General features: G+C 37.6%; 1 protein-coding gene and 1 long non-coding RNA gene across 5 annotated transcripts in view; one reads left to right on the top strand and one right to left on the bottom strand.

Moving 5' to 3' along the window:
* The window catches only part of TRAF3IP2 (TRAF3 interacting protein 2), a 29778-nt gene extending 25857 nt beyond the window's left edge, over positions 1-3921 (top strand). For all 4 annotated transcript variants that reach the window (XM_039351207.1, XM_039351206.1, XM_039351208.1 and 1 more), the window contains 2 exons: positions 615-689; positions 3284-3921. In XM_039351207.1, coding sequence (XP_039207141.1) covers positions 615-689; positions 3284-3442 — 234 coding nt within the window. In that variant the 3' untranslated portion in view covers positions 3443-3921. The remainder of the gene's footprint in view (positions 1-614; positions 690-3283) is intronic.
* LOC120311568 overlaps positions 1-13190 on the bottom strand; it is a 38658-nt gene that overhangs the window by 16943 nt on the left and 8525 nt on the right. The window lies entirely within an intron of this gene.

The following is a 13190-nucleotide window of genomic DNA, read 5'->3' as shown; positions in this document are numbered from 1 at the left end:
ACGCATCTTTGTTACATAATCTACAGTAACATTCAACAGGTGTATAAAAACAAGATAAGGGCCTTCCAACAAAAATACACAGCAACAGGCCTCACAGAACAGCCTGTGTATCTTGTACATGCTTATCTGTTGCTCAGTGATAAGGGGTAATTAACACTTGGGCTCCTTGGTGCTCTCTGAGCTTGGTTGTTTTCTTGCACTGATGGTATTACCTAGTTTGGTTAAGGAAATGTCTGCAAGAAAACAATCAAGCTCAGAGAACACCAAGGATACTTCCTTTCAACTTTGAGCTACAAATATTCTGTTTTATTGGTACATCCAGGCTCCCCTACTTCCAAAAGTCTAGAATGGAAAATAGTGTTGCTCAGACCAGGGCACTTACATGTTGTGTCTAACACTGGATCACAATCTACTTTCATCATTGTGATGTCTGTGCAGTTCATAATCCAAGAAAAACATACATAAATCTATCTGACTATGCCAGTGTGCTACTGTAGGGACACGGATCTGTTTATAGCTGAAGGCCATTGTACATAAAATACCGTATTAGAAATCAGAATACATACATCTGAAATTAATATTGACAAATTTTCATTCTTTTGTGTTTTTTTCAGATGCAAATTGAATTTATACAGCAAGGAAGCATGAACTTTAGATTCATTCCTGTCCTCTTTCCCAATGCAAAAAAGGTAATATGACAATGGCAGAATAATTCCATTTTGGTGTTTGTTGAAAATTTAAATTAGATATATAACATTTAAAAAAAATATTTGGGAATGTTAAGTAAACCACTTTTTGGATTTAGAGAAATGTTTCACAATATTCTTAAGACAGAAATATAATTTATATCAAACGTATTAATGGACAAAGCATTTTTTTATTTTGAAGTGTCTAAGAGTTAGCACCAATTTTCCAAAATAAAAAGGATTTTATTTTTCTTAGTACCTTAATTTTCTGTTTTATCTAGAAATAAAGTGGGACAGGCATAACCCAACAATAACTACATTGCTTCAATTGTCCATTCATTTTTACCTGCTTAAATCTTTCTTGTTCATCTTGAAGAACACCATTTGGCTAAAATAAATTTTGTTTTGTCTTATTATTTTATGTGATAGAGAATGAATTAAACTTAGGTTTATAATTTCTGTGATTTCTAATGGATATAAGTTATTTTATATGTATACGTCTCCTCTCAATCCTTACCCAAAATCTCTTCTGCAGAATATGCAAAGATTCTGACACAACAACTAGATTCTCATACTGTGTAGGCCAGCATATCATTTTGTAGAACTACAAAACTGGAAATAATCCAAATTAAAGCATTAGTGACACGTGTCTATCTATCACATCCAATGACGCAGAGACCACCAACCCTATGGTATTCTTCTATTGAACTACTCTTGCATTCTTATAATAATTTAAATTATTACTTGTCCTGCTGTCTTGTGATAGTAATGAATGGATCTTGGCCTTCTTCTTTGTGATATTTGGATATTTCAAGTGGTACTTCAAGTTCTATCTTATCCTCCCACCACTTTAATCTTCTTGAAGACTTGTTAATGTCTCTTGTTCAAATTGCATTTGTAGTTTCCTGGGTTACCTCATTGGTCTTTTCTGAATCCCTTCTAGTTAATCTGGATTCTTCTTAAAGTATGATGCCCATAACTGGTGGGTCTGACCAATGCTTAATGAAGTAAACAGTTCCAGTGATTTGGAAGCTATACTTTTAGTGTTGTATCTTAGTTGACAAATCCATGTTGACTTCTTTAATTTCAGCACTATTTTCCAACATTTTTCATTCTAATTTCATTTGACACTTGATTTATTATCTCAAATTTCTCAAGATTTCATAAAGGGCCTAGAGCAGTGGTTCTCAACCTTTTAAATGCCGCGACCCCCAACCGGTTGTAAGTCGAGGACTACTCAACCAGTCGTAAGTCGAGGACTACTCAACTGGTGCAGCACCGTTTGCAGAATGGGACTCTTGGCGGGCTCAGCAGGGCAGAGACAGCCTGGACAATTCCTATTGGCTTTTGAAAGCCAATAGAATTAGACTCTATTCAGAGAGTCTATTCTATTGGCTTTCAAAAGCCAATAGAATAAAAGGGAGTAGCACAGCTAAGGAAAAGGAGAAAAAAATGGCGGACTGCGTTGTTTGGCGACCCCCATGAAATGGTCGTTCGACCCCAAATGGGGTCCCGACCCACAGGTTGAGAACCACTGGCCTAGAGCATCTTTCAGTGCCCTAGGTTGACATTCATGTGACCCTGGAAATTTGAATTGATTCAAAATATAGAAAAGTTGTATTTTATTGGTCAAACACTTCAATCCTGCTCCTTGATTCTGCTCTTCACAACTGCTTAGTGAAACACATACCTACATACTGCTTAAATAAAATGGCCAAAATGGGAGTTGACTAGTTTTGCCTTTTCTTTGTTACCTGCTAACATTTTGTTACCTTCCTGAGAAGCTGATATACTGATTATTTTCTCTTTTATTTTAAACATTTTTAGAAGCTTGGGGGGGGGGTGTCTTAAGATTCTTTGCCACCTTCAATTCATTCCAAATGTTAATTTTCCTGACATCTCTACAATTCCAGATGCTGTATTCTTCCTTTGTGACTTCTCCTTTTTTTACAACATGAATCCTCGTTTGGTTATAACTTAGCACGAGGTGTGATCCTACTCATAATCATATTCAAACAGGCTACTGTATGTATGAAACTGTACAAACATTAGATCGACATTAGAAAAATGACAAAATAAGCCCTCCTGCTCCCCTTGTAATATCATATACAAGGAAATGTAGGAACCACTATCTCTAAATTTTCCTTAATCAGCATGGGAAAACTTGCTACCATAATCTAAAATAAGTTAATCAAGATCCTCCTGAAGCTTTGCTATCAGAGTTATAAGGGTGCTACATAACTCTATTGTACCTCAACATTATAACTGTGGAATGCAGATGTATTTATAGGACATTATAACTGAATGATGTAAAAAACAATAAACATGCTGGAAAAATGCTTCATACAGGTGATTTCACAAGGAGTTATTGAAATTGTTCAGAAAAGAAATCCAAAGCTTAACTAATTGCTTAGTTTGTTGGCAAAGACATATGAGGAAGGCTGGGGAATTCATTTCAAATGTGCAGTCTGTAACTCTAATGGTGAGTATGTCTCAAAGGCTGCTATAAAGAATTAGGCGGGATTATATATTGCTTCTTTCTGTCTTCTTTCCTACCCATACTCTTCCCTCTCTTTTTGACCTTTCTGTCTCCACAGGAACATGTACCTATCTGGCTTCAGAATACTCACATCTACCATTGGCCTCGGAATAAAAAGAACATTCTGTTGCGGTTGCTGAGAGAAGAAGAGTATATCGCGCCTCCAATAGGACCTCTGCCCACGCTCCAGGTTGTTCCATTAGGAGCACACATCTGAAGCACACATGGACTAAATGTTGTATGATTCTCTTGGCTGATGGCCAGGATTTTCCTGGCTACTCTTCTGGATGATGAACGGTATGATGAACGGACTCTCCCCTTTCCACCACAAATAGAATTTGTCTTGGGGTGCAGCAAGCCAATGTGTTTTCTTCCCTTCTGAATGTTACTTTCTGATGCTGATCAGGCACATTGCTACATTTCAACAAACTGCAAATGGAAAAATGTATTTCATGATGGTTGCTTTTCTTCTGTCTTGAGCAACATTCCAAGTCTGCGGCAAAGCAAACAAACACTAGAATGAGGCTGAATATGCAAAAAAAAAAAAAAAAAAAAGGATACTCCTGTTGGCTCACAGCACCTTTTGTTGTCAGACAGATGAACATATATTGTAAAACAATATTGCAAAGCTGTTTCATGTACACGATAAAGGAGTTACTTTTCACATGGACTGCCATTTTCATGGTAAGAAAAACATGAGAGTTTAATGTTTTTATTGTCGGTAAACATAATCATGATCTTCAAGGATGCTATTTAGTTAGGCACTTGATTTATCTTTTTAAACATAGTTGGCAGATGATCCACAACATAATTAAGAATATTCTTTCTCTTTCTCTGTCTTCTAGAGCAAAGCCATGTATTACATTTCCCATATGGCTGTTCTCAAAAGGAATACTTATCATAGGGTCTCCCTAATAACAGATACTATTGCTTACAATAATGGTTTAACATCTCTTTATCAATAATGGCAAACTATGAATATGCTAGGGAATATCTGCTAAGGTGACATGGAGAAGAGCAAGAGGCTTGATTCAAGCTGTTGTTCAGAGGAAGAGGTAGGCAGCAAGAAACCTCAGTAGCCTTTTGGAAGAATTATGGTAGCCATCAGCACTAACATGACCAATAGAGTAGTGTATTATTGCTATCTGCTAGGATCTCCTAGTCCAGGGGTAGGCAACCTTGGCTCTTTTATGACTCGTGGACTTCAACTCCCAGAATTCCTGAGCCAGCATGGCTGGCTCAGGAATTCTGGGAGTTGAAGTCCACGAGTCATAAAAGAGCCAAGGTTGCCTACCCCTGCCTAGTCATTCAGCAACAGGAGATCTTCCAATTGTCCCACAGATCTAATGGTGCCTACTGTCCTCTTGTCACTCAGTCAGAACACTCTGTTATTTCTATCTCCTCACTCAAAAGTACCATTATCTTGGACTAAGCCTCTCTAATTGCTTGAGATTTCTTTTACTTTTCCCTAACCGGGTATCCTCCTGATATGTTAGACTATAGCTTCCATCAAGTAGAAGGCACCAATCTGAGGACTACTCAGAATATAAGGACATCAGGTCATAGGATTATACATATCTATAGAAATACTGAATGTGGATATCATAACTATAAGTAGAATATAACAATGAGAGTGTTTCTTTTTAAAAAAATAATAATAATAAAGCTACTGCATAAAGAGTGGGAGCAGCACTGTGTTTGGTATGAGGACAAGCCAATAATTTGTCAGTTAGACATAAATTACCAGCGACATAAGAAAGGCTATCAGGAATTCTGCAAAGCCAATTCCGTTAAAAATAAAATGAAATGGGTGTCTTGCTGCTTTCAGAAAGGTTATACACCAGCTAAGATGAGGCGATCCAACATCTTTCTGCCTGATGTTTCCTTACATTTAAAGTTAACTTTGGGCCATGCCTGTATAAAAGGTACCACCACATACCTTTTACATACATACCTGTATCTTTGCAGCAGACTGAGTTAGCTCTTGATCTGTTCTTGCAAATATTGTGTCCAAAATCTGATTTATTGATCACCTTCCTGCATTGTATATGAAATTCCAGCCAGCTACATTTCTCTTCTTGAAGTGCACGGCATTTCTAATGAGCTTCTCGGAGGTCTATTCCCTCAGTGTTGGGAACATTCACCACACCCAGGTCTTTTCTCTCATTTACCATTGTTTTCATTATTTTGACAATTATTGTAAGTAAGCCCTGCAGTGTTCTTTAGGAACTGGGAAGTAGAAAAACTGGTGCAAATGCTACACTGCAGAAATGCCCGTAATTGTACATCAAGGAAGGGCCCTCACAACGTTCACATCTCTGAACCTTTACAGTTCACCTTAAGATGGAGACGATGATAAACTTTTGGAAAGATACTTACACTTTCCAGTATTCATCTCAGAACCGCTGAGATACTATACCAATAATTGCTCACTTCTCATAGTGTAGGCTCAAAATAGATATTTTTCACTCTTAACACTGGAGTCAGTAGCAGGGTTGAGATCATAGCACATGGCAGGGGAGATGGTGGTGGTGGGGAAAAAGGTTAACGTAGGCAATCTCCTTCCTTTGGGGTTCTGTAAAAAACTGTATTCCTAGAATAATAGTAAGCCCAGGAGAAAAGCAATTACTAGTTAAAAAAGAAAAACAAACTAGTTATTCCATCTTTAGGTTTTGCTTAACACAATTTAAATGAGAAAGCCAAGACCTATTACTACATGTGAAACGAGATAAACAAAGGTGCTTAGTCCAAAAAGCTACTTAATTTAAAAGGGCTCTTGTTAAAAACCCAGTGTCTCTTATCTTGTGTTAGCAGAGCAGAAATCAGAATGACTGCTAATTCTAACTACAGCAAAGTTCAAAGGGAGAAATAATTCGTAGCTGTGCAACAGAAAAGAGGCAGATTGTTGAAGGAGAAAGATAATTACTATCATTTATCACATGTCCACATTAATGAAGCTTAGCTGAATACCTGGGTTTTAAAAGAAGCAAAGCTGTATAGCAACAAGCGAAAATAACCACTTATAAGTCCCCTTATCACAAAAAAAAACCAATTTTGTTTACTTTCAGATATAAGTGTAACCTTTTGCAGACTGAAATAAATGCAGTGGACAGATTTGCAAAAGAAGCTATATAGATTCTGGTCATTATGTTAAATGATTGTTCTTGAAAGCATGACAAAGGCTAGTGCTTTTCATCCAATTGTTCTGATGTTATTACAAGGTCCAAATTGCAACAGAATATCTTGAGTTCTTACAGTTAAAGGTATGATTTCTAAGGAAGTGAGAGGAGTAATTCCACAGTATTTAAGGCCGGATATACAGATACTGTAATGATAGTATATATGTTTTTCAAGGTTCCCTTTACCTGAAAAGGACAATCAAAAGGAGGACAGGCAAGTGTTCCCATAGTGTGCCTGTGTTTAACAGATCTTTTTTCTGATTCCAAAATGCTTTGTGGCCATTATTAAAACTCCTTGCAGTAACGCAAAGGTGCTTATTAAAGGCAACTGGATTTTCTTGGTTTTTTTCCTTGAAAACATTTCACTTCTCATCCAAGAAGCTGCTTCAGTTCTGGCTGAATGGTGGGGAATGGAAGGATTTACATTCCTTAGCAGTCATCCTTAGCATCCTTAGAAGGAATATAAATCCTTCCATTCCTCACCATTCAGCTACAACTGAAGAAGCGTCTTAGATAAGAAGTGAAACTTTTCAAGGAAAAAAACCAAGGAAGTCCAATTGCCTTTGATAAGCATCTTTGGGACAACCAGGAACTGGATGATTAAGAAAATCTCCACAGATACTCCTTGCACTAACAGTTCTGACCTATATTAATATAAATGTCTTATTGGCTACTATTCTAGTGATGCTTGGATTCCTGTGGACCAGACCTTGTAGATCTAAAAACTGCACAAAGCATTCAACGCATTTATTCAAAAACACTTCACAATATATTAAAACTAATAATTCAGTGCCTTTTGTTGTTTCCAAGGCTATGTGAAAATTGTGGATCTTAACCCTCAGTAATAAAACACATGCTTGGGACAGAGAAGCTGGGTTTATATAACCAGTTAAAACATTATTGCTAGTTTGGATCCAATACTGTCTGACCTCAGCCAGTGTAGTTTATCATTCAGTATATTATCAGATTGGCAAACTAATAGTTAATAAATCATAGTTCAGACACATTGAGCCACAAATTAATCAGCCACATTTTAGTCTATGAACTCAGTCCATGCTATTTGTTTATAGTCCAATAAGCTATGTAAACACAGAAATTGGGCTAATTGAGTATACTGTGATTAAGTTTATATTTTTAAATTTATTTCTGATAGTAATTTTATTAAAGATTACAATTACAACAATAAAAACTAATATAAACTAAAAAGGAAAGGATGCAGAAAAGAAAGAGAATACGTAATAGAAAAGAAAAAAATATGAATATAGTGAAGAAAAAGAAATCTATAAAGATGTTACTTCTCCATCACAAGTATAAACAATTTCAGTAACTTATTATCTTTTATTAAAGTATAACAAATAGATCTCTTCTTTCCATATCCCATTTCTTATCTTATCTATAAACAATTCCATAAAACTTCTGATTTACTCCTGATTTCAGCAAAAGTCCATTAAGAGTTATTAGAGATAACATATTTATTTTAACCTTGATCAAAACCACCAACTTTATATTACTTCCTTTTACTTCTAACAATCTTGATCTTAATGTTATGGAACTTATTACTTATTCTTTGCCCCATCTCACAAAATTCTTCAAAAACTTTAACAAGAGTCTTTGTAAATCCAATATAGGAACATTATCCAAGACATTTTCTTGGGTTGCTATTTGTATATACCTTTTAATTATTATATCAGCTGAGTTCTTTGTTCAGTATAACACCTTTTCCATATCATTCTTGTACCCACTTTTAAATCAGTCTCTAACTTATCAGGGAGAACTTGTTCATCTTCCATAACATTAAGATGAATGAAAAGGAGGACACAAATAAATTGAAGAAAAAAATATCGTAAATAAAAGAAACATTTTATTCATTGCAACAGTAATACAGAATACACTATAATATGATAAATGCATAATAAAAACATTTGTAACAATAACATTTTATATTGTAATTATTCTTACATGCCGCGCCCCCGCCCACAACTGCCCCACCAGCACTGCTGCCCCGCCATGTAGAGCGGGAGCCGTGGCTCCCAAAGCACCAGCTGTGTAGGCTCCGGCCCCGGGGGCAGCCCGCTGTCAACACACCCTGCCTGCAGCCGCCCCGCCAGCACCACCGCCCACCCTGTGCAGCCTCGTGTAGAGCAGGCCCCGCGGCTCCCACAGCACGGGGGGCAGCCAGCCACCGTCACCCCTCACACCCCCGCCTGCAGTAGCCCCGCCGTCCCTGCTTCTTGTGCCTGCAGCCATTATTGTCCTAGCAGGGCCGAAGATCAAGAGAAAGTTACTATGGCATCACCACTCCTGTCTCCTCCAGGTATCTTCAGGACTAACCAAGAGATTAGTTGGCTAGCAGGGAGGGGTGCAAAGTTCCTGCCAATTTGCCTTCGCTGCAGACAACTTACATGTGCAAAGTTTGCCGGATGGGTGTTTTGGCGCGCCGAGCAGCAATTCCTATTGGCTTTCGAAAGCCAATAGGGGGAGTAGCACAGCTCATGCAAAAGTTGAAAAAAAACCATCAAAAAAAGGTGCCGGAATGCCATTCTGAGCATTCTATGAGGAAAAAAAAGCCCTGCAAATTAGTCTTCAAATATCGAAAAGGAGGACATGTAGGAGGACACTTTTCGAGGGAGGACAGAACTAACAAAAGGAGGACTGTCCTCCCTAAAGGAAGACAGTTGGTTACCTTAATAACATCTTTTAAACCCACGTCTATCTATACAAGCAAACACTATTAAAATTAACTTCTGGATTCAAAGTTCAAAAATATTCTTCAATATGTCCAATGTTAAAATGTTTTGCTTCATTCTGTAATTGTAAGTTTTAATGTCCTTCTCCTTTAATTATAAATTTTTAATTTACTCACGTTCCCTCTAATCTCCAATTTTTAAAATCTCGTTTTACCACGCTTTTAAAAAAAAAATCAAAGCAAAAGCATTTTCTTATGGATAGGATTCTTTATAATTAATTCTAAAATTTTACTTCAAATCTATTTGAACCCTTAGTCTATTTGTAAAATCAAAGTTTTAATCACCCTGTCTGGAGCACTTTGAGGGTGATCTCAAAGTTCTTTCTTTGTCTGGAGAGGAATTACAAAGAGTAGGTGTATTCACTGACTCTTAATTCTGCTGTGGTTGTCAACTCCGCTTTTTGCCGAGCTATTTTCAGTCAGCCATTTTTTCCCCCTGGAAACCCCATGGTTAAGTCTACCATAGGTGTTATATCAATACAGCTATCAAGTAAGTAGGAATTATACCAATGGTTTGCCTCAGTAAAACGCAGATGTTATGTTTCTAATTTAAATAGATTAATTAAAGTTATTTAAATTTAAATTCAAGTAAACAATACATGTAGGATTGTGTTTAAACAAGAGCAGCTTTCTAGTTTCATATGTTGCTATTTTCCCTTTGCCCTAATTGTACCATGATGATTGGCATTTCAGCTTGAACTGTTTTCCACTGTGTCACAATCACAGCTGTTTGATCCTTACATTAAAAATAACACTTCAACACAACTGTGACTAGAACATCATTTCATAAAAATTAACATGGCCAAGAATCCTCCATGCAAGTCACACTATGTTCTCTAGAATTCTGCTATGTTCATCCCCAGGTCAAATTGCAACAGTGTTGCATGACACATCTCAAGTTGTACCACTGCATTTATGACATTCTCCTTTATATGGTTTTACTTTATTGTGTTCTTATTTATGGTAAGCTGCTTGGAGAATTTTTTTATGGGGAGGATATAAATGTTTACCACATGGCTTCAATCTATCCATTTTTTTCTTTACAAGGGGCTTTTATGATAATTGTGGTTTTCAATACCATGGTGTTACCAGATTCATTTGGGGAATGTTGCTAAGGGATATTATTTTTTATTTTTATAAACAGCAACAATCAAGCAGTGAGATACACACACACACACACACACACACACACACACACACTTAGGAAGGACCCATCCTCATTGATCAGACAGTTAAAAATGGCAGTGGGAAGGTTGCATCTTCACACTTGCAAGATTTTGTTAATGTGGCCTTACAATAAAATAGATTTAGCTCATCTAGTTATGTTTCCCACCATGTTTATCCAGGAGGGCTGACTAAGTCACCCTACCCCATCCCAAAGCTGCAACTGCAGTGCTATTGGTTACCAAAACCATATGACCACTCTTTAACTTCCCGCTTAAAATGTACCTAATATAAATATAATAAACTCGCATTTGTACTATATAAGAAATGCTTTTGCATCAAACTGAGCTGGTACAAATCTTAGCTACAAGCCGCTGCAACAACATACATATAGGCCAGGGGTCTTCAAACTTGGCCCTTTTATGACTTGTGGACTTCAACTCCCAGAATTCCTCAGCCAGTGTGGACTTCAACTCCCAGAATTTCTCAGCCAGGCACACTGGCTGAGGAATTCTGGGAGTTGAAGTCCACAAGTCATAAAAGGGCCAAGTTTGAAGACCCCTGGTATAGGCAGTCCTTGACTAATGACCACAATGGGAGCGGAATTTCTATTGCTAACTGAGGCAGTCGTAAAGCAAGATGTCATGTGACCACAGTCCTGGGTGGGTTGCCATCATTAACTGAGTACTGCAGCTCTTTGAGTGAGTACCTACTCATATCAAAGCATTCTAGGCTCAACCCCTCCTAGTTCCGAGTCTCAGTAAGGTACATAAAATTGTGCATTTGCACTAGACTTCAGGTACTTCTCTGGAGCTGCTTTTGTCTTTTTTTTTTTTCTTTTTTTGGACAGCTGGAAGTCCAGGCTAGCCCGGCCCAGGAGCTTTTTTGCAAAGCAGCTTTCTAGCACGCCCTGACTCTGCAACTGCTGTTGGCTTTTTAAAATTTTCATAGACAAAGCCCAGCCCAGCCCGACCCAGGAGTGCGATGCAGGATGCTGGGGAATTCTGGGAGCTGAAATCTACATATCTTAAAGTTGCCAAGGATGAAAAACACTGGTTTAAATGTTAAAATTGTTTTTTTCAAATTTGCTGGCTATGAAGTAAAATGGGCTGTAGATGGGGAAGACAAGTGTTTAGGCTTTGTCTCTTAGCTGGCTTACTGATTTATACCACCAGAATGTCAATTCTCAATAGCTTCCTTGTAAGACATCTTTCTTTGAGTGTTTCCTCTCAATGATCCTGAATAAGAAAACGAGAGAATGAACTTCCTGCCTCATTCATTTCACTACCAAAGAATACATTGTTCCCTGACCAAGGAAGACTGTGCGTCAGTAAACAGTTTGTGTAGGAACTCTGAAGAGTCTTCCAGGAGGATAGCTTATTCTCCCTGATCTGTTTGTCTAATGAACTGGATCATGTGATAAATATGCATAATGACTTTTCTCAGTTGCTCCTGGAAATCCTAGTAGATAAACACTAAATCTCCTAGGCATCACTCAATGCATAGCAAATTCATCATAAAGAAGCAAACATTAGAAAGAAAGCTTTCCTTTTCCCACATCAGAATGAAGAGCAACAACATGCTAGTTTTTCAGTTTATGACTTAATTCTCTATCCCTACGCTTGAAATCTCTATCATGTCCATTCAAAGCAGAACATCATTTACAGTACTGTTGCAAAAAGGAAAAGATGCTGGCCACAAGCAACTCATACTTTCAAGCTTTTATTATTATTTGAGGGGAAAACAATTTTTTAAACGTTGCTTCCAATTCTTGGGAAAGTTATTTTATTCGTAATTCCTGTATCTGGACTACATCCTGCATCATGGTTAAACAATACAGAGCTACCCCATCAACAAGACTTAAAGGTTTAGAAATGGCCTCCAGGCGTGGCAGGAGCATGGCCAATGGTATAATTACAGCATAGGGCTTTTAAAAGGCATTTTGCCCCTCACGTTTTGAAATCCAAAAGCAAAATCAGCATTTTTAGAAGCCTTTTGAGAAGCTTTAAGGTAGCATAAGAGGTGCCTTTAGCTATCAAGCCTCAAGATCTCCATGCGGCTATTTTAAATCCCTTCTCAGTCCCCGAACATTAAAAACTGAAAAAAGTGTCCCTAATCACTTCAGTGATGATACTGACCATGCCCCTGACTGGAGGCAACAAAAGACAGGGTAGATGGTTGGGTTTGCCCGGACTGCTGAAAAAAAAGGTGGAGCTGAGTTTTTAAAGGGATGTAACAGCACCACGGGAGCCTTTACCCTTTAAGATACGGGCATTCCTTTTAATGTCATTTTGGAAGGGGAGAAGCCTAGGAAAAATTACGTATCTGAAAACAGACCTTTTTGTTTGTTCAATAGTACAACCTGAAAGTGCTCCCCAGCCGTGCAAAATGAGTACAAAGGGATCCACATGTCCTAGATATAAGACTGCCCATCCCAAGTTATATACTGTAACAGATATGCCTCTGGTGTATTTTTCTTGATCCAAAAATAACATGAATTATTGAAACAAGGCATATAATCATATAAACTCATATAAGTTAGATAGTAAACAGTTTACTTCAAGGACAGAAAATGATAGATTGTGAGGAACTTGTTTATCTACATATTATTTAAATGTTCTACCTCATTTACTACATAGAATTCAAAATGGCTAACAGCCATCAATTTTCTCCATAAAAAAAGTTCCTCCAAATGCTCGGAAAGAGGGGGGAAAAACCCCCTTTTAAGCCAAGGAAATGGCAAATGGTCTAGGAGGGAGGCTTCCAGCTTCCTGGTGGGCTCTGAGGTTGGAGCTTGGAAAACATGAGTTGAATGGCTCCATTAGCCTGATAAGGATCCAAGGCAACTAAACCAAATGAGAGTATTGAATCTTTCA

The sequence above is a fragment of the Crotalus tigris genome, unplaced genomic scaffold (assembly GCF_016545835.1).
Source record: "Crotalus tigris isolate CLP2741 ecotype Arizona unplaced genomic scaffold, ASM1654583v1 scf7180000018371.15429387391:27106975, whole genome shotgun sequence".
Classification (NCBI taxonomy): Eukaryota; Metazoa; Chordata; class Lepidosauria; order Squamata; family Viperidae; genus Crotalus; species Crotalus tigris.
Note: the sequence above shows the minus strand (reverse complement) of the source record. Positions and strands in the feature narration are given on the sequence as shown.